The sequence below is a fragment of the Lithobates pipiens genome, unplaced genomic scaffold (genome assembly GCF_037356315.1).
Source record: "Lithobates pipiens isolate NorthernLeopardFrog02 unplaced genomic scaffold, aLitPip1_a1.2 Scaffold_27, whole genome shotgun sequence".
In the NCBI taxonomy this organism is placed as follows: Eukaryota; Metazoa; Chordata; class Amphibia; order Anura; family Ranidae; genus Lithobates; species Lithobates pipiens.
Genome location: NW_027507788.1, coordinates 102608470 through 102633388, shown reverse-complemented (window position 1 = coordinate 102633388; position 24919 = coordinate 102608470). Strand labels below are relative to the sequence as shown.

The 24919-nt window shown below is 42.5% G+C and overlaps 1 protein-coding gene across 3 annotated transcripts in view; it reads left to right on the top strand.

Annotated features, from left to right (window-relative positions):
- The window catches only part of LOC143934032 (ras-interacting protein 1-like), an 89961-nt gene extending 65718 nt beyond the window's left edge, over positions 1 to 24243 (top strand). For 2 of the 3 annotated variants that reach the window (XM_077457279.1, XM_077457277.1), the window contains exons 9-10: positions 1126 to 1273; positions 17046 to 24243. In XM_077457279.1, coding sequence (XP_077313405.1) covers positions 1126 to 1273; positions 17046 to 17245 — 348 coding nt within the window. In that variant the 3' untranslated portion in view covers positions 17246 to 24243. The remainder of the gene's footprint in view (positions 1 to 1125; positions 1274 to 17045) is intronic. The other variant, XM_077457278.1, reaches the window with a different exon arrangement.
- Positions 24244 to 24919: the final 676 nt, after the last annotated feature.

Below are 24919 nucleotides of genomic sequence, written 5' to 3'. Positions count from 1 at the left end.
CACACTCCCTCTAGCTTTCAAACTGAAAACCTGTACAGAGGTATGGGCAGAAAGAGAATAATAAATGTACATTTTGTTTACCTGCAAAAATATGTGCATTTTGTTTTTGTTTGGTTAAAGGTGAACTTTAAATCTTGACCGCTTAGCCCTACATTTTATTCACCCTCTAGTTCCTAAAAGGTCCTTTTTTAACCCAATTTATCAATCACTGGCCAACTTCTGGGTAGCAGATCCGCCACTAAATCTATAGATACACAAATATAGAAGGGCGGAAAGAAAACATATAAAGAAGGTATGTGTTCATGTATTCAGCAAAGCTAGCCATACATTTTTTTTAATATCATTTAGCTAGTTTTAGAGATGGGTGGAAGAATCCCTCTTTCTGGGACATTGTATTCTGGCAGTAGCTCCCTCTGCTGTCAGAATACACTAATCAGTGTTGGATCTGCTAATAAATGGAAATTATTCCCAAATGTCCCTTCAAGATTAGTCCATTAAATAATCATCTTCTATCAAGCATGGGATGCCACAAGCTGATCGAAATTCAGCCTTCCCCTTCTGGACTGACTGAATTTCCATCAGTGAATGGCCAGTACTTTGTATGTGGCTGATATCTTATCTCAGCAATTGTTTAGTAGAGGGCTGAATAAGAATCCGCCAAATACAGTGCACCATCTAGCGGATAAGCTTCCATTTCTGGCCTCCCGTTGTCTGTGTCTGGCTTCAGTACCGCTGAATTACAGATCGGGAACAAACAAAAATTCTTTATCCCTATACTCATTATAGGTCAGTGACTCTATAAGGATTGACATGAAAGCATCAGCATGACAGCCAGGAATCTAGTGTGTTGGGAAGACATACGAAATAGCAGGCTTTACATATTTCTCTGATGACAGGTTTGCTTTAATGCCCAGATCTTTGTGTGAGATATCAGTCTGCTTGAGTTTTAGTCCACATTTGTTTGGGCAGAGTGCCAGACATGAGCAGAATTAGGGGAACATTGCTTTATATAACATCATGCCAGTAAAAGAATGTATTCCCTGAGTGCATAGTATGCTAAAGAACCTCTGTGATCACTGCATATAAAATCATTAATCAATAAGGGTTTGTGTTTTTCGTACACAGCTTTCCTGGAGCACTCTGAGGAATGATTATTCTGCACTAAGCACTTCTCAGCTGAACCACTTGTTGAGAAACTATCATCTGGGAGTGGGACGGTCACATCCAGCTGCTTGGGACCCCCCTGAAGAGGAAACCGATGAGATCACAAACAGTGAGTTCAATAAGTGCAGTCTGACCTTGTACTTTGCCCTTCTCTCTTTGATTCCGCTTCCTTGCGACTTCTGTGGACTTTGAGTTTGTAGGACACATTATTGTAATGCTCAGCTGCTAGCTGGAAAAAATGATAACAGAACTGGCAAGATGTTTACTGTTTTAAATGTAGAAAAAAAGTTAACTTTTTAAAGATGATCTCATTTATTCAGAAAGGAAAGTAGGCCAACCTAGATCAACCATTGAGAATGACAATTTTTCTGATCTACACCACTTCTCAACATAGTGAAAAAGATCTGGACACTAGGATATTAGGACTTGTAAAGTTACTAAACTATGCCAGACCTTTTATCCGAGCGGGATCTGCATGCCCTATTGGCAAGGGCATAGTACCCTTACTCATTCACCATAAAAAGTGTAGTGTTAAAAAAAAAAGATAGTAGGCAGTTTTTCTATATTTTTTATTTAAACGTTATTTAAAAAACAAAACCAGTGTAGATCTATCTTCAATCACGGTGCCTGCCGCCACCACTGACCCGAGAAACAAAAACGCTCCGCTCCTGATGAAAGCTACCACAGTCTTACAACTCTGCCAATTGACAGTTCCTAAATAACTAACTTGTGACATCCCTGACCCAGCATGCCTCCGGTCTATAATGTCACAAGGGGGCGGTGCCACCAGGAGACATCATCGGGTGGCACCATCCCTTAGTTATTTAAACTTTTACTAAATCCAGTAATATGAAAGTAGCTCATCCACCCTCCCTCCACCCCTCACAGTGCCCACAAATTATAAATCTTCTTTTACATTTAAATTCTGCCACTATATACCTTTTTGGATGATCTGTATACCACGGTTACGTGATAAACTGCACATTTTCTCCATTGCTGAGAGGTCAGGTAGGAGGAGATTTCACTGCAGCCTGTATATACCCCTACATGTGTGATATCAATTAATTAATTTATCAAGTAAATCTTCTCTCCAGCATAAAAGACACAACTGAGCATGTGCAGATTGGCTACCCTGCCCCTGTTAGCAGGCCTTCCCAGATAGACAGTGTAGCGGGGGGGGGGGGGGGGGGGAGGTTATTTATGCATGCAGGATAAAACAGCCTTTTTACACAATGCAGAGGATTAACCCCTTAAGTTCCACGTGAGTATAACAAGCATGCTATTCTACACATACGGACTGTTTACTGTTGTGGGTTTGTGGGTTTAGTAACACTTTAAGAACTGTCAAGTGCTTTGGGGAAAGGTAGGGCCTTTTTCCCTCAATCCTGGCTGGTGGTTGTGGGAGTCTCCTGGCAGGAGGCTTGTCCAAATCTGAAATCCCCCTTCAACAAGTGGGCCCCCAAATCCCCGGCCTCACCCCCTAAAAAATAATTTGCTCTGCTCCCGATGAAGGCTACAGCCATCTGTCAGCTGTGCCATCTGACAGTTCTCAAATTAATAAGTGACATTTCCTGGTGGCACTGTCCCCTTTTTGACGTCACCGACCGAGGGCATGCTGGGTCGGTGACAACACAGGTTCGTTATTTAAGAACTGTCAGAGAGTGAGGCTGGAAGACAGTGGTAGCTTTTCTTTGGGAGAAAAGCATTTTTTTTGGGGTTCGTGGTGGTGGCGGACACCGTGATTGTTGATAGATCTACACTGGGGTACATTTTAAAAAAAAGATAAAGTTTAAATAAATAAAATAAACTGCCTACTGTCTTTTTTTTTTTTTTTTTTTACACTATACTTTTTTTTTATGGTGAATGAGTAGGGGTACTAGGGAGGCCCTGTTAAAGAGGGCTTCCAGATCCCCCACCTGCAGACCCCCACAACCACCGGCCAGGGTTGTGGGAAAGAGGCCCTTCCTTAAAGCACCCCCCCATGTTGAGGGCATGTGGCCTGCTATGGTTTGGGGAGGGGGGACTTACTTGTCCTCGCCCTTTCCTAACCTGCCAGCCTGCATGCTCGAATCAGGTCTGGTGTGGATTTTTTTTTGGGGGGGGGGGCACACCATTTTCTTTTTACATTTTGGCCATATTTTTTCTTACATTTTCATTACTGGAATTTTTTTTTTTTCATTCAGCTTTTAGCAGGGAACCCCACTGACAGCTGATGACTCATTGGTTGTTAAAGTGGTTGTAAACCCTTACAAACCACTTTGACCTACAGGTAAGCCTAGATTAAGGCTTACCTGTAGGTCCAAGAAATATCTCCTAAACCTATACGGTTAAGGAGATATTTACCTGAAGACAGCCATTGCTGTCTACGGCACATGCTTACCCAGGCGCACTGGGTAAGCCACAGATCACGGCGATATGCCGCGAGTGTCGGCTCCCGTGTGCATGCGCGGGAGTGACGTCATCGCTTCTCCGGCGAATCACAGCGCCGGAGCAGCGAGACCTACGGAGACCCACCAAGAAGATGGATGCTCGGAACTACAGCGGACAGCGGTGACTTCGCTGGCTCCTGTGTCAGGTAAGTGACACATAATGGACTACTATGCGATGCATAGTAGTCCATTATGCTTTACCTTTGCAGGGAATCAAAGAGGAAGTAAACCCATCAGGGTTTACTTCCTCTTTAAGGACACAGGGGCTGACAGCTCCTTAACAACCATGTTGTTTACTGTTTGTTAAGGATGCCGGTGGCTGTTGGTGTTTCATCAGATTAGGCGACCAGTCAGAATTTGTAACAGCAGTGACGTTCCATCTCCACAATCTTGCTACACCCCACACTCCTCCACAATAAGGATACAATGAGAAGGGTTCAAGCTGACATCTTGTTGCACCCAGCGGAGTATTGCATTTCACACTTGTTTTTAACAGTAAATGTATAAGGTGAAATACAGTATTTAGACATCCCATGTTAGATGTTCAATTTTAAAAGTAGTGGTAAACCTAGTGATCTCACAGATTTGCTAATCTTACACAACACCTCTGATTTTCTAATTCAACATGTAAACAGTCAGACAGATTTCTAAATAGTGTATTTAAAGAGGAAGTAAACCCTGATGGGTTTACTTCCTCTTTGATTCCCTGCAAAGGTAAAGCATAATGGACTACTATGCATCGCATAGTAGTCCATTATGTGTCACTTACCTGACACAGGAGCCAGCAAAGTCACCGCTGTCCCCTGTAGTTCCGAGCGTCCATCTTCTTGGTGGGTTTCGCTGCTCCAGCGCTGTGATTCGCCGGAGCAGCGATGATGTCACTCCCGCTCATGCGCACGGGAGCCAATGCTCGTGGCATATTGCCGCGATCTGCGGCTTACCCAGTGCGCCTGCGCGCCGCTGTCTACGGCGCATGCCGGTGACTGTCAGACATTTTTTCACCTTAATGCATAGGATGCATGAAAGCGGAGGTCCACACATATTGTAAAATATATATTAATCCCTTCCTGGCATTCAACAGATGTCTAAATGGAAAAAAAAAATGTTGCTGTTTGTTTATCTTGTAATTGGTCTTTATATTGGAACTTCCTGTTTCGAACCCCCACGGGGGTAGGCATTCTTTATTCCCTGCTTCATGCTGTATCCTGGGAGCGTGGAGCAATGTCTCCTGAGGTCTAAGTGTTTGTTTTGTATTGTTTGTATTGTTTCTGTTGCCATAACAACGGGAAGGGAACTTCCAATGACAATGCCATTGTGATGGCAACCTGGAAGTTTACGCCGCTCCGCGCCATTAACACTGAGCATGCGCGGGAACGAGCGGTGAATGCTGGTAGCTCAGCATTCACCGCATCCAGGAAGGAAATGCTTGTGGGCTTCAAATGCCCACAAGCAAGATGGAACCAGTGGTCCACAATTTTTAAAACTTTGTTTTTTATTAGAAACCAGACATCAGGGGACAAAGTTCACCAATACAAGTGAGTGTTACATTGTTAGAATGCCAGTGTCTGCATGGTTGAAAAAAAAAAAAAGAATGAATGGTTGGTGGACCTCCGCTTTAAGGTGAGAAAAACACAAGGGTTTACAACCCCTTTAAATATTGCATGTCCTGTTTTATGTGGTTTTTACCAAGTGCTTTTGATTTATGTGGTCAATACCACATAAAGCAATAGGGAATTGACATTTGCAGGATCGCATGCGGTATTTGGAAAAACACCTAAATACTACATGCAATCTGGTTCTTTGAATGGAGCCTATTGCCACAAAAATGGATTGTATTGGATGAAAGGCTAGTTAAATAGTTTAAATAGTGTAACTGTACATATGTGAATCGTGTCTTCAGTTTAAATTTGTGTGTGTGGAGATGCAGGGAAATCCATCCTGGGTAAACCCAGAAGCTCTTACAACTTCTAAAATGCATGATGTTTCCAGTAGGAAGTCAGAGAAGAACATCTTGCACAAGGTCACAAACCATCTGTCCTGTGACATTAGGAAATGGTGCCAGTCTGGAAACAAATGGTACAATTACATGGTCATTGCATTTTTACACAGTTTATACTATGCAAGTATTTTTTCAGCTGATGTGTCATAGTCTTTTAAAGGGTTAGTTCAACTTTACCAAAAAACTGGCTATGCAGATAAGGGGAATTTTAGATAAAAACAAACTATACAGCTGTGATAAAGGTTGAATAATGTCCTTGCTCTTGGTGTAGGCCAGGTACTTGCCTCATGAAGCCTGACTGGAATACGTATAGGACATTGCAAGGAGAGGTTTAGCTGTTACTGTTCACCCCTGCTGTCACAGGAATGAGCTTTCAAATGCTGAGCTCAAAGCTGCTGGGAAGAGAAAGCACATGTGAGGGGGTTTGAATTGGAGAAATAGCTCACTTCTGTGATGTTGAAGGTGTACAGTAAGCCCTTGTACACACAGTCGGACATTCCGACGGAAAATGTCAGATCGGATCATGTTGTCGGATAATCCGACCGTGTGTGGACTCCATCGAACTGTTTCCATTCCGACTGACAAAATTTGAGAGCTTGGCTATAACATTTTCTGATAACATGATCCGATCGGACTTTGTCCGATCGTTTGTAGAGAATTCCGATCGGACAATGTGGCACGCATGCTCAGATCAAATTCCTAGACCAAAGCTATTGGCTACTAGCCTGAACGTAGTCCCGTCGTAACTAAATTACGTCATCACGTTACGAACGATCGGATTTTCCGACAACTTTGTCCGACCGTGTGTATGCAACACCAGTTTAGGACAAAATCCGTCGGATTTTGTTGTCGGAATGTCCAACCGTGTGTACAAGGGCTAACAGGTAGGCCTCTCTTAGCAACATCCTAAAAGTTTTACAGTCAGGCTTCATGAGGTACATAAATGGCCTACACCTATAGCAAGGGCAATATTTAACTTTGGTCAAAGCAGCACAGCTTGTTTTAATCTATTTTATCTGCACAGGCAGCTGTTTTGGTAAAAGTGAACTATGCATTTAAAGGGATCGTATAGAGGTTTTGTATATATTTATTTTGCCTTCCCTACTACTATGATTGTGTTGTGGTCATCGCTGCATTTCTAACCTAGGAAAACTACATCTTCTGTGCCTGAAATCTGTACCAGAGCTGCATTAATTAGCTATTCAACAGAGTACTACCAGGGTCTGCCACACTAACCAGGACCAATAACCATTTGTCATTGGAGTGTTGGAGGAAACCCATGCAAGCACATGCAGATCATGTATTTAGTTTCTATCCTACAAGGATTTTTCCCCACAGAAGTTTTTTCAAACTTCCCCCACCAGCCCTCCCTTGCTCAAGGAATGTATTGAATGCCGTGCATGCATGCGCGGACTATGGCTAGTTAAACAAAAGGGAAAATGCTTACTGACTAAGGGGGCATGGCTTAAGGGCGTGGTTCAAGGCGTGGCACCATGTGCAGGACGTAAGCGCACGAGGAGCACACAGCGCAGGCGCTGGGGGCTAGAGAAGAGACAGACGCTTCATAGCTAACAGCTGGAGTCTGACACACAGGACATGAGTGCTGGGGGCATGTAAGGTTGATACAGGCATTTCCAGTACAGGAAATAACATTTACATACAACACTAAAGCTAAACTTTATTAGCATTGTCTTTGCTAGACTATTTGCTCAGCGAGTTATGCCTCTTTTTGTGCTCAGCACTATGGCTCCCAAAAAAGACACCACAAAGGTACCAAAAATTCCACCCCCAGGTGCTGGGAACTCCAGGCGTGCCTCCACACTGTCAAGCGACTTTAATCGCATCCTTCATCAAAAAGGATAGGAAGCATGTTAGAACCCCCTCCCCCACCTCAGAACCCTTACCAAGGGAACAGTGGGTAGAGGATGAGGTGTTACCCTTAGGCGATCAGGAAGAAAGGCGAACCAATTACTCCTCTGCAGAGGAAACAACGGTAGATGAACCTTATTCAGCCTCGCAATCTGAGAAATTGCTGGTACAATCTCTTACGGAGATGGTTTGTGCCTCTTTCAAGCTACCCCTAGCGGAGTCAGCTGAAAGTTCTGTTTCTTCTTTAGGTTCCTTAAAACCTTCACAGCCTTTTCATGCATTTCCTATACATGCATTAATAGAAAAGCTTATTTATAGTGAATGGCATCACCCGGATAAGCATTTTCTCCCTCCAAAGAGATTCACAGCACTCTATCCCATGGAGGAGAAATTCACAAAAGATGGAATATACCAGCAGTTGATGCTGCGATTTCCACTGTGAATAATAGTTTAACTTGTCCAGTAGACAATGCACAAGTGCGTAAAGATCCAACAGATAAAAGGTTGGAAGTTAAAATCCTCTTTTTCTTTGGCAGGTGCAGTTACTCAGCCTGCAGTTGCTGCAATAGGCATCTGCCAGTCCCTAAAGGACCCGTTTAGACAGGCCCTTGAGGAGGTCCCTGCACAACAGGTCTGTGATTTGGCCAAACTACCAAGAGCGCTATGTTTTGCCATAGAAGCCGTGAAAGACTCTTTTCAACAGGCGCCCCGCCTTCTGCTTGTGCTAGTACACATGCGTAGGACCCTGTGGTTAAAAAATTGGTCAGGCACAGAAGAAAACCTGGGGCTGGAAATCAGCAAAGCAGAATACTAAAGCCCCTTTATGAAGAGGTGCCCCTCTTGCCAGAGTGGGGGGAAGACTTCTGCAATACTCAGAAGTCTGGCAAGAGGAAATTCAGGACAGATGGTTTATCTCCATGGTGTCTCTAGGATACAAACTAGAATTTCAGGAGTTTCAACCGTTTCGTTTTCTGAGATCAAACGTTCCAAAAGATCCAGGGAAAGGGCAATCTGTTTTGGGCATTAGAACGATTTCTAGCTCAGAGGGTGATCATACAGATCCCCACAGAAGAGCAAGGTTTGGGGTTTTATTTAAACCACTTTATGGTACCAAAATCGAATGGAGATGTCAGACCCATTCTAGATCTAAAGAATAAAAATCGGTTCCTGAAGATCTGTTCCTTTCGCATGGAGTAGATCAGGTCAGTAGTTTCTATCCTACAAGGAGGAGAACTTCTGCCGTCTATCGACATCAGGGATGCATATCTGCATGTCCCTATATTTCCTGCTCACCAAAGGTTTCTGTGGTTCGAAGTAGAACAGCAGCATTTTCAGTTTGTAGCCTTGCCCTTCGGGCTGGCTACAGCACCACAGGTGTTTACAAACGTCCTGGCCCCACCTCTAGCCATGTTAAGGGCATAGGGTATAACAGTCTTGGCGTACTTAGACGATCTATTACTAATAGACCAGTCGGTGGCTCGTTTGGAGCAAAGCATGCACATTAACTGGTTGTTTACCTGGAAGGTCTGGGTTGGATTCTTAATCTAGAGAAGTCTTCCTTAAAACCGCTAAAAAAGCTGGAGTATTTGGGCCTCATCATAGACACAGCCCAGAAAAGGGTGTTCTTGCCAAAAATCATCTCCATAAGAGAGCTGATGCGGATGGTCAGGTTGAAAGGAAATCCCTCCATTCGCCTTTGCATGAGGTTGTTAGGAAAGATGGTGGCTTCCTTCAAAGTGGTACCCTATGCCCAGTTCCATTCTAGTATTCTGTCTGCTTGGAACAAAATGATCCAAGCTTTAGACTTGCCAATGCGGCTGTCCCCAAGGGTGTCCCAAAGCCTCAGTTGGTGGTTACTAACCCAGAATCTGCTGAAAGGAAAATCCTTCAGAAAAGTTATCTGGAAAGTGGTAACGACAGACGAGAGCCTTTCAGGCTGGGGAGCAGTACTAGAGAAGACAGCTGTCCAGGGACACTGGTCAAGAACCGAAAGAGCCTTGCCCATCAATATCCTAGTGATTCGGGCAGTGCGTCTGGCTCTGAAGGCCTGGACTTTCAGGTTCCAATCCGACAATGCCACAGCTGTGGCCTATATCAATCACCAAGAGTCTGGCAGCGCAGACAGAGGTAAAACATATTCTAACTTGGGCAGAAAGAAATGGTCTTTTTTCTCTGACATTTTTCGGGCTGTTTGCCAAAGATTGAGGACTCTGGATGTAGATCTTCTAGCATCCAGATTCAACATGAAGTTAGTCAACTTTGTGTCCAGGACAAGGGATCCACTCGCATGAGGAACAGATGTGTTGGTGACCCCATGGGATCAGTTCTCACTGATCTATGCATTTCCCCCTATTCAGTTTCTGCCATGACTTCTTTGCAGGAAAGAAAGCTGGTAATTATGGTAGTTTTTCTGGTAGTGCCAGCATGGCCCAGAAGGTCATGGCATGCAGAAATCGTAAAGATGGCAGTGGAGGATCCATGTTACTAAGTGGAGTCGGCAGGTTATAATTCAGACTTATGATTTAAGGGGTAAGATTCCACCTTTTCAAGTCAAAGCGCACTCTACCAGGATGGTTAGTGCTTCCTGGGCAGTGCGTCACCAGGCCTCCATGGCTCAGATCTGTAAGGCCGCAACTTGGTCTTCAGTACATACATTCACCAAATTTTATCAGGTGGGTGTAAGGAGGCATGAGGATATCACCTTCGGGTGCAGTGTGCTGCAGGCAGCAGTATAAGTCCTCAAGTCTGGGGGTGCCCTACAGATTGTCTCTCCCTCTCCTCAAGTAGCATTGCTATGGGATGTCCCACATAGTGATTACTATGGTGCCCTGTGCTCCATGATGTACGATAAAGAAAACAGGATTTTTATAACCGCTTACCTGTAAAATCCTTTTCTTGGAGTACATCATGGGACACAGAGGTCCCTCACCTCTATTTGGGGTTTAGGTATATTGCTTTGCTACAAAAAATGAGGTACTCCTGGAAGGAGGAGGGGTTATATAGGGAGTGAAGCTCCTATTTTTAATGCATGCTAATAGTCTGCTACTGTAGCTTTGCTTGCTGCAGTATGGCATTGCATGCTATTGCTGAGCCTGTGATCTGCTAGGACTCACAGATCCTTTTTCATCCTTAATTCCCCCAGAGGATCTCCACCGAGCAAGTAATATGCATTCTTATTTTGAGCCCCTAAGTGTATTACCGTATTTATCGGCGTATAACACGCACCCCAAGTTTAGGAGGGAATTTTAAGGAAAAAAACTTTTAGGAGGGAAGTTTAAGGAAAAAAAAGTTACATTTAAATGCCCATCAATGCAGCCTTATCAGTGTCCATCTGCAGCCCTGTCTATTATTACACCCTTGTCAGTGTCATTTGCAGCCTTGTCATGCAGCCTTGTCCATCATTTGCAGCCTTATCAGTGTCATATGCTGCTTTGTCATGCAGCCTTGTCCATCGTTGCACCCTTGTCAGTGTCATTTGAAGCCTTGTCAGTTTCATTTGCAGCTTTGCCTTTTAAAAATGGCAGATGTTCTGTGTATCTCGGCGGTGCTCATTAGCTCTTGGAGGCTCTCGGCTGTTCTCGCCAGCTTTCGCCCGCTCTCGCGGCTTTCGACCGCTCTCGGCTGTTATCGCCTGTTTTCGGCCACTTTTGGCCTCACAAAGCTGCCGAGAAGGGCCGAAGATGGCTGAAAGCCGCCCACAGGCTCACGTCTGCGGGGGATCGGCACATAACACGCACTGACGATTTTCCCCTGATTTTAAGAGGGGAAAAAATGTGTGTTATACTCCGATAAATACGGTACTTTACATTTTCCTATATCAAGCCTCATTTGCCATGCCATGCCATTTTCCATCCCTTTATTTTGCGAAGGTCTTCCTGTAAAGTGTCTATATCCTGCGATAAAGTAATTGCCCTGCTTAGCTTTGTATTATCAGCAAACACTGAGTTTGAACTGTTTTCTAGCCTCTAAATCATCTATGGACAAATTAAACAAAATTGGTCCCAGGGCAGAGCCCATTTACAACTCCAGACCGTTTAGAATATTATTATTATTCAGGATTTATATAACACCAACAGTTTGTGCAGCGTTTACAACATGAGGTCAGACAGTACAGTTACAATGCAGTTCAATACAGGAGGAAACAGAGGGCCCTGCTCATTAGAGCTTACAATCTAGGAGTAGAATATACACTATTTATCCCCACCCTCTGGATGCGCTCATGTAACCAGTTTTTATCCAGGTACATACACTATTGTTGATGCCAACAGATCTCAATTTGTAAATTAAGCGTTTATGGGGAACTGTATCGAATGCTTTGGTGAAATCCAGATATACCACATCCACAGACCTTCCTCCATCTAGATTACAACTCACTTCCTTATAGAATGTTAACAGGCTGGTCTGGCAAGAACAATATTTCATAGATCCATACTGGTTACTACTAATGAAACTGTTTTCATATGCAAATGATTGGATATGGTCACTTATCTCCTCCAATAGTTTACATACTATTAAAGAGGAAGTAAACCCTTCCAAACAACTTGGACCTACAGGTAAGCCTAGATTAAGGCTTACCTGTAGGTCCAAGCAATATCTCCTAAACCTATATGGTTTAGGAGATATTTGCCCGAAAATGGGCACCGCTGTCTACGGCGCATGCGCCGTAGACAGCGGCGCGCAGGCGCACTAAATGCGGCAAATCCATGAATGGATTTGCCTAATTTGTCGACTCCCGTGCGCATGCGCGGGAGTGACGTCATTGCGGCTTCGCCGAGTGGCAGCGGCGGAGCTGCGAGACGCGACTCCCGTGCGCATGCGCGGGAGTGACGTCATCGCGGCTTCGCCGCTATGATCCGTCGGAGCTGCGAGACGCCACCAGCAACATGGATGCGGCGGACTACAGGGATCAGCGGCGACTTCGCTGGCTCCTGTGTCAGGTAAGTGACACATAATGAGCTACTATGCGATGCATAGTAGTCCATTATGCTTTACCTTTGCAGGGAAAAAAAGAGGAAGTAAACCCATCAGGGTTTACTTCCTCTTTAATGTTAGGCTGACTGGTCTGTATTTCCCAGGTATATATTTTGGCCCTATTAGGAAAATTGGTACCACGTTAGCTTTTTAAAAATCAGCTGGTGACATTCCAGTCACTTAGCTGTCCTTAAAAATTGAGAATAATGGTCTATCAATAACCTGGCTAAGTTCTTTGAGGACTCTCAGGTGTAAGCCATCTGCTCCTGGTGATTTATTCACATTAAGTTTGTTAAGTCTTTTTTTGAAAGCTGGCTTCTGTTAGCCACAAAGGCACATTCTGTGCAGTGTTACTAGCAATACAGTCTTGTTTATTATACCCCTCCTCTTCTTTTGTAAAAACTGAGGAGAAGAATGTGTGTACAGTTGCCTTCTCCTTGTCACTTGTAACTAACTTCCCCTGATTATCCTTTATGGGATCAATTTGCTCTGACCTCACCTTTTTACTATTAATATATTTAAAACGTTTAAGGAGGCTTTCTTTTCACTCTTCTCTGCTATGTGTCTCGTGTGGGCTAATTTGGCTGCCCTAATCATGCTCTTACATTTACTATTGTATTCTTTGTAGTTTTGGATGCTGATTTTTTGAGGACAGTTTTTTTTTTATCATTAACCTAGAATTTTGCCACCCACGTTTTAACCTTAGTTCTGTTATATTTGTTGCCCATTGGAATGCACTGGCTAATGCCATTATTTAATACTGTATGGGCTTGTGAAAAAAAAATGTATACTCCCCTAGATGGATGTAGCATTGATCCAATGCTGCATCTGCCCCTGCTAGCTCTAAAATGGAGAACCCAGCGCTCAAAGAGCACTGATTCTCAGCATTCAGTGAGTAGAGAGCCGGTGACGGTCAGTCACCAGCTCTTTGCTCTACCCCTTCAGTGCTCACTGGAGTCCTGGGCTGCGGAGGGGGCGGGAGCCGGCTGTCTCAATCTCCCAGCAGCTCATTGGGAGGCTGAGCCAGCTGCCGGTCCAGGCATGTGCGTGAATCCTGACTTTAAGGCCCCTTTCACACTGGGGCGGTGCGGCTGTCAGCGGTAAAGCGCCGCTTTCCCGTCGTTTTAGCGGCGGTCTGCGGGCGCTAGCGGGACGGTTTTAACCCCCGCTAGCGGCCAAAAAAGGGTTAAAACCGCCCGCAAAGCGCCGCTGCAGCGGCGCTTTGCCAGCGGTATTGCCGCGCTGTCCCATTGATTTCAATGGGTAGGAGTGGTTTAGGAGCGGTGAATACACCGCTCCTTCACTGCTCCAAAGATGCGGCTAGCAGGACTTTTTTCACCGTCCTGCCAGCGCACCGCTCCAGTGTGAAAGCCCACTGGCTTTCACACTGGAGTGAAAGGGGCTGTTTTTTTCAGGCGCTACACAGGCGCTATTTTTAGCGCTGTAACGCCTGAAAACCGCCCCAGTGTGAAAGGGGCCTAAAGCATTATTTTTAGTTGGTTCATCCACCAATTGACACATGGAACTGTCATGTAAGACGTTTAAAGTGCCTCATGATAATATTGCCCTGCCTCAACGCTATAACTGCCTTTGAGAGAAGATTGGTTTCTTCTTCATCCTTTAGTATCCTGTAGCATGCACCCACTATTCATTTCCTGTTTCTTTTTTCCCTTTGAAGCTCCAGCCACAATGATTCCACCTTGCCCCGTTAGCAATGTCATCCTTCATTTTTTACTAGCAAATCATTCTTGACACAGACCTCTCCCCCCTCTTCTAGTTTCCCTGTCCCTCCAATAGTGAATACAACAGTGAATACCCCTGGACAGTTGAGAGCCAGTCATGTAAGCTTCTGATACTCCCACAAAATTGAAATTCTTATTTATCAGCAGTTCCAGTTTCTCCTTCAATTTAACTAAACTTCTAGCGTTTGTGAACATGCCTTTTCATTTTGTATGAGCAGATTATTTTCTCTTTGTTTGTTCTGAGACTGCAATAGGATCTCGTCAATCTACCTTGGTTTTAGATACTCTAGTTGCACTACCAATATTGCTCCCCATAGCACCCCCTGACCTTCGCTCACTGCCGGCTAATTCCTCTAAAATTCCTCTAATTCTTCTAAAAATTCCTCTAACCAATATGTACCTTGACAGCTGTGTCCTCTCCAGCCCCACCCAACAATCTGTCCATCTGATCTACAATGTTCCAAACCCGAGCCCCCAGTAAACAATATACTGTTCGGTGATCACTGACTTTGTGACAGATTGCCCTATCTGTTCTTCTAATAATTACTGTAAGTCCCCTACCACCAAGATTTGTCTATCCTTTTCTGTAATCTTGCCCCCATCTCATTGGAGGAGTTGTTCCCCTGGCAGCAAGAGGGGTAACTCTGCTCCAGTAATGGCACTGCTTGATTGATATCCCCAACTTCATGCAACTTGGCATACTGATTGGGCTGTGCCAGCTCTGGACTGTCCTCTCAAATGCTTTTCCTTCTACCCTGTCTTCTATCTGTCACCCAACTAACCTTCTCTGGAGCTGCATTTCCATATCTGCACCCACCTCTATACTGGATGCTGCCAGCGCCTGACGGCTTCAGTCCAAACTCCCTATCAGGTTGGTGATGCTTCACAATGTTGCCAGCTGCCTCCTTAGATTAAGAATCTGGGTTTCCAAGGTAACAAATTGCTCACATTTTGCGCAGCTGTATTCACCCTAAAATGGTTGTTCAAGGAACATATACAGTGCCTTGCGAAAGTATTCGGCCGCCTTGAACTTTTCAACCTTTTGCCACATTTCAGGCTTCAAACATAAAGATATAAAATGTTTATTTTTTGTGAAGAAACACCAACAAGTGGGACACAATTGTGAAGTGGAATGAAATCTATTGGATTTTTGAAACTTTTTTAACTAATAAAAAAATTAAAAGTGGGGCGTGCAAAATTATTCGGCCCCCTTGCGTTAATACTTTGTAGAGCCACCTTTTGCTGCGATTACAGCTGCAAGTCACTTGGGGTATGTCTCTATCAGTTTTGCACATTGAGAGACTGAAATTCTTGCCCATTCTTCCTTGCAAAACAGCTCGAGCTCAGTGAGGTTGGATGGAGAGCGTTTGTGAACAGCAGTTTTCAGCTCTTTCCACAGATTCTCGATTGGATTTAGGTTTGGACTTTGACTTGGCCATTCTAACACCTGGATACGTTTATTTGTGAAGCATTCCGTTGTAGATTTTGCTGTGTTTGGGATCATTGTCTTGTTGGAAGATAAATCTCAAGGTTTTCATCCAGAATGGTCCTGTATTTGGCTGCATCCATCTTCCCCTCAATTTTAACCATCTTCCCTGTCCCTGCTGAAGAAAAGGAAGCCCAAACCATGATGCTGCCACCACCATGTTTGACAGTGGGGATGGTGTGTTGAGGGTGATGAGCTGTGTTGCTTTTACGCCACACATATCGTTTTGCATTGTGGGCAAAAAGTTCGATTTTGGTTTCATCTGACCAGAGCACCTTCTTCCACATGTTTGGTGTGTCTCCCAGGTGGCTTGTGGCAAACTTTAGACGAGACTTTTTATGGATATCTTTGAGAAATGGCTTTCTTCTTGTCACTCTTCCAGAAAGGCCAGATTTGTGCAGTGTACGACTGATTGTTGTCCTATGGACAGACTCTCCAACCTCAGCTGTAGTTCTCTTCAGTTTATCCAGAGTGATCATGGGCCTCTTGGCTGCATCTCTGATCAGTCTTCTCCTTGTCTGAGCTGAAAGTTTAGAGGGACGGCCAGGTCTTGGTAGATTTGCAGTGGTCTGATACTCCTTCCATTTCAAAATGATCGCTTGCACAGTGCTCCTTGGGATGTTTAAAGCTTGGGAAATCTTTTTGTATCCAAATCCGGCTTTAAACGTATCCACAACAGTATTACGGACCTGCCTGGTGTGTTCCTTGGTCTTCATGATGCTCTCTGCGCTTTCAACAGAACCCTGAGACTATCACAGAGCAGGTGCATTTATACAGAGACTTGATTACACACAGGTGGATTCTATTTATCACCATCAGTCATTTAGGACAACATTGGATCATTTAGAGATCCTCGCTGAACTTCTGGAGTGAGTTTGCTGCACTGAAAGTCAAGGGGCCGAATAATTTTGCACGCACCACTTTTCAGTTTTTTATTTGCTAAAAAAGTTTAAATTATCCAATAGATTTCGTTCCACTTCACAATTGTGTCCCACTTGTTGGTGATTCTTTACAAAAAATAAAATTTTTATATCTTTATGTTTAAAGCCTGAAATGTGGCAAAAGGTTGAAAAGTTCAAGGGGGCCAAATACTTTCGCAAGACACTGTACATGGCGCAGGATGTGCACTGAATTGCACATCATTCCCAATGGACATGCTACCCACTAATCTAATGGGGATAATCCAGGAAAGATTAGGAATTATATTTTATACAATTTAGTGTTAATCTTCATTCCTAACTTTATTTTAATCTGAGCACTCGTTTCTCTAACTGTTTGGGATCTCCTGTTCACTGTTGCATTTCCCTTCAGAACATTACAATGTATCTATTGTAGCTTTACTATCTATTGTAAAAACTTTTCCTGACTCCATTCTTTGTTCGCAGCAGATATCTTTGAGAGTTTCACGGATCATCCTCCACTTATCCTGCCCTGTGACAACTTCCGCATGCAGCTATCACAGCCATTAACCGATGATACCTTCCACAAGCAGCTATGTCATCTCCGATATTTTGTATGGGACCTGGAGCAGAAATCCTTGCCGGCTAACCAGAGGGCCCTGTACAGGGTGGACACCAGTCAGTAGAACATCACTATGAATGAAAATTAAGTCAACGGACGATGTAGAGCCTAATGTATTGCTTGAACTGTGTTTGCCTGTGTCACAGAACATTTTTTAGACTGCCCAGGGATAAGTGTTAAAAAGGTATAAGACTCCAACTGCTGAACTTAAAAAGGTAAACCTAAAGGGAAACTCAGATATCAATATTTCTTTATATTTAACCAAAATATTAAATGCACATAAAATTATATTATTTGTTCAAGTCGTTCCACATATGAAAGATCAGCAAATGTATTCATAGCATGCACAACATTCAGTAGGTATTGCCACTGGTCATTCTTACAAATCCGCTAAATTATGACAGCCTTCTATAGTAAAACATATTTGATGTAGAATGCAATCAGTTACAAAACACTGCAGGCTCCACATCATAACCTGCCTTTTATGATAGAAAGTGTAATATGCAAGTGCGGTGTGGAGTAAACACTGCAGTGTTCAGCAGATAAAGATATCGGCTCTCCATTTTAAATGGGCCCCTTATCGTGGCATTACATATTTAGTTGACTTATGTTTTCTTCAATCTTCTTCATAATGTTTCCAATACATATGTGGGTCTAGAACATATGCAAAGAATACCTAATTACATTCTTTCCACTGATAAGTGAACAGTCACAGCCACAAAGATTTTGGAATATGTCTTTGTGTAAGTGGTCTGATTATCAGCATAAGCATTGTCTAAAAAGTTGACACTGTTTGATTTTCTCAGGATAAGTATGGCCAACCTAAGTAATTGCACAATACATTTAAAGAATTCTGATTGGCTTATTAAATAAGGCAACGAAGACAGTGACCCAAACTTGCCAATCAAGTGTAATTTATTATATCATTCAGCTCAGTAAACAGTAACATCTGATTATTGCTGCCACAGACCTCCTAAAGTACTATCTGTATGGCTATTGTTTTGAGACAATTTTCTGTACTTTCTTAGCCACTTTTTCGGAAACAAGTATGCAGATCTGCAAAGTCAGAGAAACTTGAATACCTGTTTTGGTCAGAAATCTATAAGGGCAGAAGGTCAGGAAAAAGAGCCTGTGTTTCTCAATGTTTGTTGTATGAAATGAATACATTTTAAAGGCATGGTCTACTGTCTGCTTTGCTCTACTATCCCTTCATTATTTATATGTCTGTTTTACTTGGTGTATAATTTTGAGCTCACTAACATTTGCCTTCCATTAAAAGTTCTGAAAGATAGGACATAAAGGACTACTTTAATTTCACATAAACATTTTAGTGTGCAATTTTTTTATCTTTAGTTACAGGTATATGTGTTTTTTTTTACACCTTGTGAAAATAGAATCTACCATTCTATTGTCTAGAATACTACCATGTGATGTAATATGTTCATAGGTTGGTACCAAGTCTATTCAAAATACAAAATACAGGCTAAATCTATACTACTAGCCCTCCCGCTCCCAACAAATCTACTGCTGACGACCAGACCATCCCCGTGGACCTCCCTTCTTTCCTATTCCTCACTCTCTTTTTTTCTCCCTCCATTCTAACTACGGAGCTTTCTTCCTAAACTGATGACATAGACTCCTTCCTCTCTAACTAAACTATTCATAACTGTTCTCAAACAATTTTGCCTTGTTTATACCCTTATTACATGTAACCCTATTCTGTTGAACATCTATGTGTTTTTATAAGACCGTCTTGTCACTTACTAGATCACTTCTGTCTTTCTTACACCATTTTTGTTTACTGTTATATGATATAAAAACCCAATACATTTCTTTACCAAGAAATCTATACTACTACTACTACTAGTAACTGGACCTAAATGTGTGTTATGTGGCGTACATACGACCGGACTTTCCAGCAGACTAGGTCCGAAGGGATTAGTCTGTCGGACAATCCAATCGTGTGTGGGCTAGTCCGTAAATTTTTTGAAAAAATACGGACCTAGAAATAGAACATGTTTCAAATCTATCCAACAGACTAAAATCGGGAAAACTGTTTGTCTGTGTGCTGGTCTGACGGACCAAATATGACGCAAGGGAAGCTATTAGCTACTGGCTATTGAACTTCCTTGTTTAATCCCGTTTGCGTCATCGCATTCAAAACTAACGGACTTAGTCCGTTCATGTGTGGCCAAGTCCGTTCATTCAGAAAGTCAGTCGGGAAGACCGGCGGACATAGTCTGCCGGAAAGTCCGGTCGTGTGTAAGCGGCAAAAGGCACATTGGGAGGTATGTGGTCTAAGGCATATGCCTAAATTACCTAAAGCTGACCATACGTGGAGTGAATTTTGTCTTGTTCTGGATAATCCAAGTAGAATTTGAGCTTTGCTTGGCTCTGTCAGCAGTCTCCCACTCGACATCCCTCAATCTGAAATTCAAAAGTTGGGTGGAAAATTGTCAGCTGAGCAGGGGCTGCATTCAGTCAGATATGGGTATGTTTGGGTATTCTGACAGCTGCGGATGTCAACAGTGGATATTCCTCCACCCAAGCCATGTAGCATGTATAGAACATAGATAGGATTAATTAAGCTTAGAGTATATGGCAGGGATATGCAATTAGCGGACTTCCAGCTGTTGCAGAACTACAAGTCTCATGAGGCATAACAAAACTCTGACAGCCACAAGCATGACACCCACAGGCAGAGGCATGATGGGACTTGTAGTTTTGCAACAGCCGGAGGTCCGTTAATTGCATATCTCTGGTATATGGCAAGCTTTAGGATACTTTGATTTACACATCCACCCCTGAACCTATTGTGCTGGTTTAATTAAAGAAGTTATAACAAATGTTATTCCTCATAATGGCCATTATTTTTAGAAAAGGTGGCTAATAAAAGCTGAAATTTAGTTACATGGCTAAAAGTAACAATGGTTATGGTAATAAAAACAGTGCAACAGTTATAGTGCTAGTAGTAGTTGCTCTCAATTGACTAGTTCTGTAATGTTAAAGATTTGCTGCCACTCATCCAAGTGGCATCCTTGGTTTTAATGAGTGTCAGGAACATACCCCAGTATTTATATCCACACAAGAAACTTGATCGCTTTCATCCATCACCATGGAGTGTGCCTGGGCAGGTGCTGTACAAGAATATGTTGGGAGATGTTAAAATCATATCTGCCTTGACACAGTTTATTGGGGTTGATTATACTATAGACTAAAGGCTTTTCACTTTGCAAAAGAAGATGTATGGGATTCATGGTGGTGAATGCATAGTGGACTCATGCTTGGTGAATAAGGTGAAGCTCTGCTAGCTTCCAGTATCCAATTATGTGCAAGCAAAAATGCTGGTTATTTACCCACATGATTGGGTACTCCTTGCAAAGTGAAATTTCACCACATCCACTGAGCTCCGAGAGCAATCCTCATACAAATACGAATAAATACGACTGAGTTACCTATATGGCTACCAATACTGGGGCATATTTCTGATCAGTGACGGCTGGTGCTCAAAATATTTGGGGGGGATGCAACAAACTGAAAAAGTCTGAAAGAAAAACATCAGTTGCAGCCTCACTGTGCCCATCAAACGCAGCCACTGTGCCCCATCAAAAGCTGCCACTGTGCCCCATCAAAAGCTGCCACTGTGCCCCATCAAAAGCTGCCACTGTGCCCCATCAAAAGCTGCCACTGTGCCCCATCAAACACCGCCACTGTGTCCCATCAAACGCTGCCACTGTGCCCCATCAAACGCCGCCACTGTGCCCCATCAAACGCCGCCACTGTGCCCCATCAAACACCACCACTCTGCCCCTTTAAATGCTGCCACTGTGCCCCTTTAAATGCTGTCACTGTGTCCCATCAAACGCTGCCACTGTGCCCCATCAAACTCTGCCACTGTGCCCCATCAAACTCTGCCACTGTGCCCCATCAAACTCTGCCACTGTGTCCCATCAAACGCTGCCACTGTGTCCCATCAAACGCTGCCACTGTGCCCCATCAAATGCTGCCACTGGGCCCATCAAAAGTTGCCAATGTGACCCTGCCCGCTCGCCGTCTGTCCAGCACTTACCCTGTCTCGATGGTGGGTCAGGCAGCAGGTGAAGGCAGCGAGCGGCAGGACCTTGCAGCAGGTCAGATAGTGGTTGCTGTGTCCTCTGTGCTTCTCCTCCCCTCCTCCGGATCGGCTCTAATCAGGTGCTTCAAAAATACACCCCCGCCACTGTAATTCAGCTGCCTGGCATCTGAAAAGGGGCTGGACGCTTCAGATTCACATTTGAGCTGAGGAGGCTACTAAGATGAATATCATAAAGTCATCAACATTCAACATTAGAGAACAACCCAGTTGAATGTGACTAACAGCTACCAGCTATGCAACCACCAGGATAAATTAGAACAGTCTAAAACATGTGTTGTAGCTTAGTAAATGGGGCCACCTGCTGCTTAAAGTGAATGCAAACCCTAACAACAAATTTATTTTTTATTTGATCTGGTAAATATTTCATACCATTGTTACATCTGCTTGATGAGCATAAAAAAAAAAACTACCCGTTGATTTTGTCAGAAATTTTTAGAGCTGTCCTGTGTCCTTACAACATGTTCTGTGTTATCTCCAAGAACTATATAGCCCTTTCTTTTATTATGTTGGACTACAAGTCAATTAGTCCCTATCTTGTGGATTAGAAGACAAGGGTAGTTTAACAAAAGACAATAGGCAGGGCTGACATTGCTTGTCTAGAAAAATACTGTGTGTTGTCAGTCCACAATAAGAAATAGAACAGAGTGAAGTGCATTTGTGGCCAATGTTTCCAGAGTCATTAAAGCTATAAAGCATGAGCAAATGTGCATGTATTGGAGAGATGTACTTTGTTAGTGTTTTCTTTTATTTTCCCCTGGCGTACAATTTAGTTACTGCCTGTTATTCTGAGCAAAGAATTACCATGATATACTGTATTTTAAATGTGCTCACACTCACATATACTATAGCAGTGATCACTTCTGCATGTATAGCATTTTTACAGAATCCTTATAATGACTTTTTTTCTGTTGGTAGGGGGAGCATACTGTACAAAAGCATTTTTGGATCCGTAACTACTTATGAATTTAAAACAAGTTAATTTTCTCATTAACCTGCACTGTTTTTCCCCTAATCTCTTCTTTGTAATGTGCATTGCTAGAAAAGTAGTTAAGGTACATTTTGGCATCTAAGTGATACTGAATTTATTATAATTTTATTTATATAGTTATTTGCCATTTTGTGTTGCTTTTCCTTGATATTTTTCATTTTGATATAAATTTTTAAATTACTTAAAGGGTCATAGTTTTCTTCTGTATAGATGTCACATCCACCAAATTCTCATACCCTTTAAGGACTCCAGTGGCAGGATCTCAGCATTTTTTGCTGCTGCAACCCGCAGGACTATAAAAAGTCAGTCTGTTTTCCAGACCACCATCATCCAAATAAAAAAAACCTGACTCTTTAACCTGATTTTCCATAATGTAAAGTGAAAAGAGAAACACACTAATTGACTGTTTTTTTTTAAGGTATAACTAAAGCCAAAGCTTTTTTTCCTTTTTGGATCAATAGGGGAAGATTTTAAATCAACTGTTATCTTTTTGTCATCTGTGTCTCTCTTGATATTTCCCTTCACTTCCTGTCCTGCACACTCAACAGGAAGTGAGAGGATATATTTCCTCTTGGCTGGCAAGAAACATGTGTCTCGTCACTCTCATTCCTCTTGACATTGGTGATCAGGTCAATTAGAAAGAAAGAATCTCCTTAAGGGGGACACAGACATTGTTAATAAAACTTTGACATTTGTGTTTTAACTCTTCATCACTTTATCCAAATCTAAAAAAAAAGTTTTGCCATTAGGTATAATTCAATAATGACACCAGCGCAGTTATCCTATACAATCATATTCATTTTTAGTTTTACAGTTTTTTTTCTAAGCCATACTGATGAAAAGACTGTGTTTCTTTTTGTTTGAATGACAGCTCCTTGCAAATAACACTTTTATCTATTAAAGCGGACCTTCAGTCATTTTTTCATCTTTCCATCTATTAAATATTCTGCCCTTGTTGTTTTAACTTTGGACAGTAAAATGTTTTTTTTTTCTGCCAGTAAATACCTTATACAGCCCGTTTCTTTTCTGGTAAAAGGTCTAGGCTTATGACATCATGCACAACTCTCTCTCTCACTCTCATGAGAATTTGCCAGGGGGGGGGGGGGGTGATAAGTGATAAGAGGGCCAATGAGAGCTGGAGGTGTGACTCCTTGTGTCTGTGTAAATCCAGGAAGTGAACAGGAAGCAGCTTCAGCTGCCCACAGTTAAAATGGCTGCAGCCAGACTCAGTGGAGGGAGATTTCTGCAGCATTTTTGGCAAGTACAGAATCACAGTGTATATAAAAAAATATGCAAATATGGTTGGAGGGAAACTTCAGAATGGCAAAGATGTTTTTATTACAAATTATGTGAGCAGACCGCAGTTCCTCTTTAAAACAAAACAATAATCAGCTTAAATTCTAGTTTTTAAAAACAAATCCTAATGCACAAATGTTCACCTATTAGTCGGCAAGGCTGCCCATCACATTAAAGGACCAACAGTAAGGTATGGGTGGTGGGAGGGGTGTGGCCAACCATGACTTTACAGTTAAAGTCAAAATTAGCAAATAGGTTTAACAGGCAACATCTCTGAACCTACTCATCATTCTGACGTGATATTGTGACATGCAGTTATCACTGACGGTAACCTCTGATTGTGTATATTTTGACATGCGCTCAGTATGAATTAATCAGGTTTGTGACAGGTTTTCCTCCATTAGTGTGAATAAATATAATAGCTTGATTTATAGCTGGATGGGATTATCATAATAAGCATATGTATAGCCACATAACCAGAGGTTAAAAATGTGTTTTTTTTTTTTATGTTTAAAGCTTTGTATGATCTATTGACTGAACAAGGTGAATATTTTTGTAAGATTTGAAAAATAAATATTATAACTGAAAAATGAAAAATAGTTGTTTGAAAGCATTGTGTTAAAATAAAGCAATATAAAATTGATCTTTATGTGTGTTAATTTATTATTACAGCTTTCTGAAAAGAAATAGAATATATTTTATTTTTTATTAGAATATGCAACAGACTCAATCAAACCAACCATTGCAGATAATAATACTACAAATCTGTGAATTTGTTAGGGAGCTTGGATCCCTAGTATGTAATTCTTGCATTTTTGTTGTTCAGTCATTTGGTTGTGTCCGACTCTTCATAACCTCATGGATCATAGTGCGCCAGGCCTTTCTGTCCACCACTGCCTCCTGGAGCTTGCTTAACTTCATGTTCATTGTTTTGATGATGCTATCTATCCATCTTTTTTCTGTTGTCCTCTTCTCCTTTTTCTTTCCATGTTTCCCAGCATCAGTATCTTTTCCAGTTTGTCCTCTCTTTGCGTTAGGTGGCCAATATATTCAAGTTTCACCTTCAGGGTCTGTCCTTCCAGTGAATATTCAGGGTTGATTTCCTTTAAGAGTGACTGGTTTGATCTTCTCGCTGCCCAAGGGACTTTTAAGAGTCTTCTCCAACACCATAGTTCAAAAGCATCAATTCCTCGGCATTCAGCCTTCTTTATGGTCCAACATTCACATACATTCACATAAAACTTGAATACTTGTACATAATTCCCTGTCTTTAGCCTACATATTGTATATAACTACCCTTTTGTTGCCCAAATTTTGGG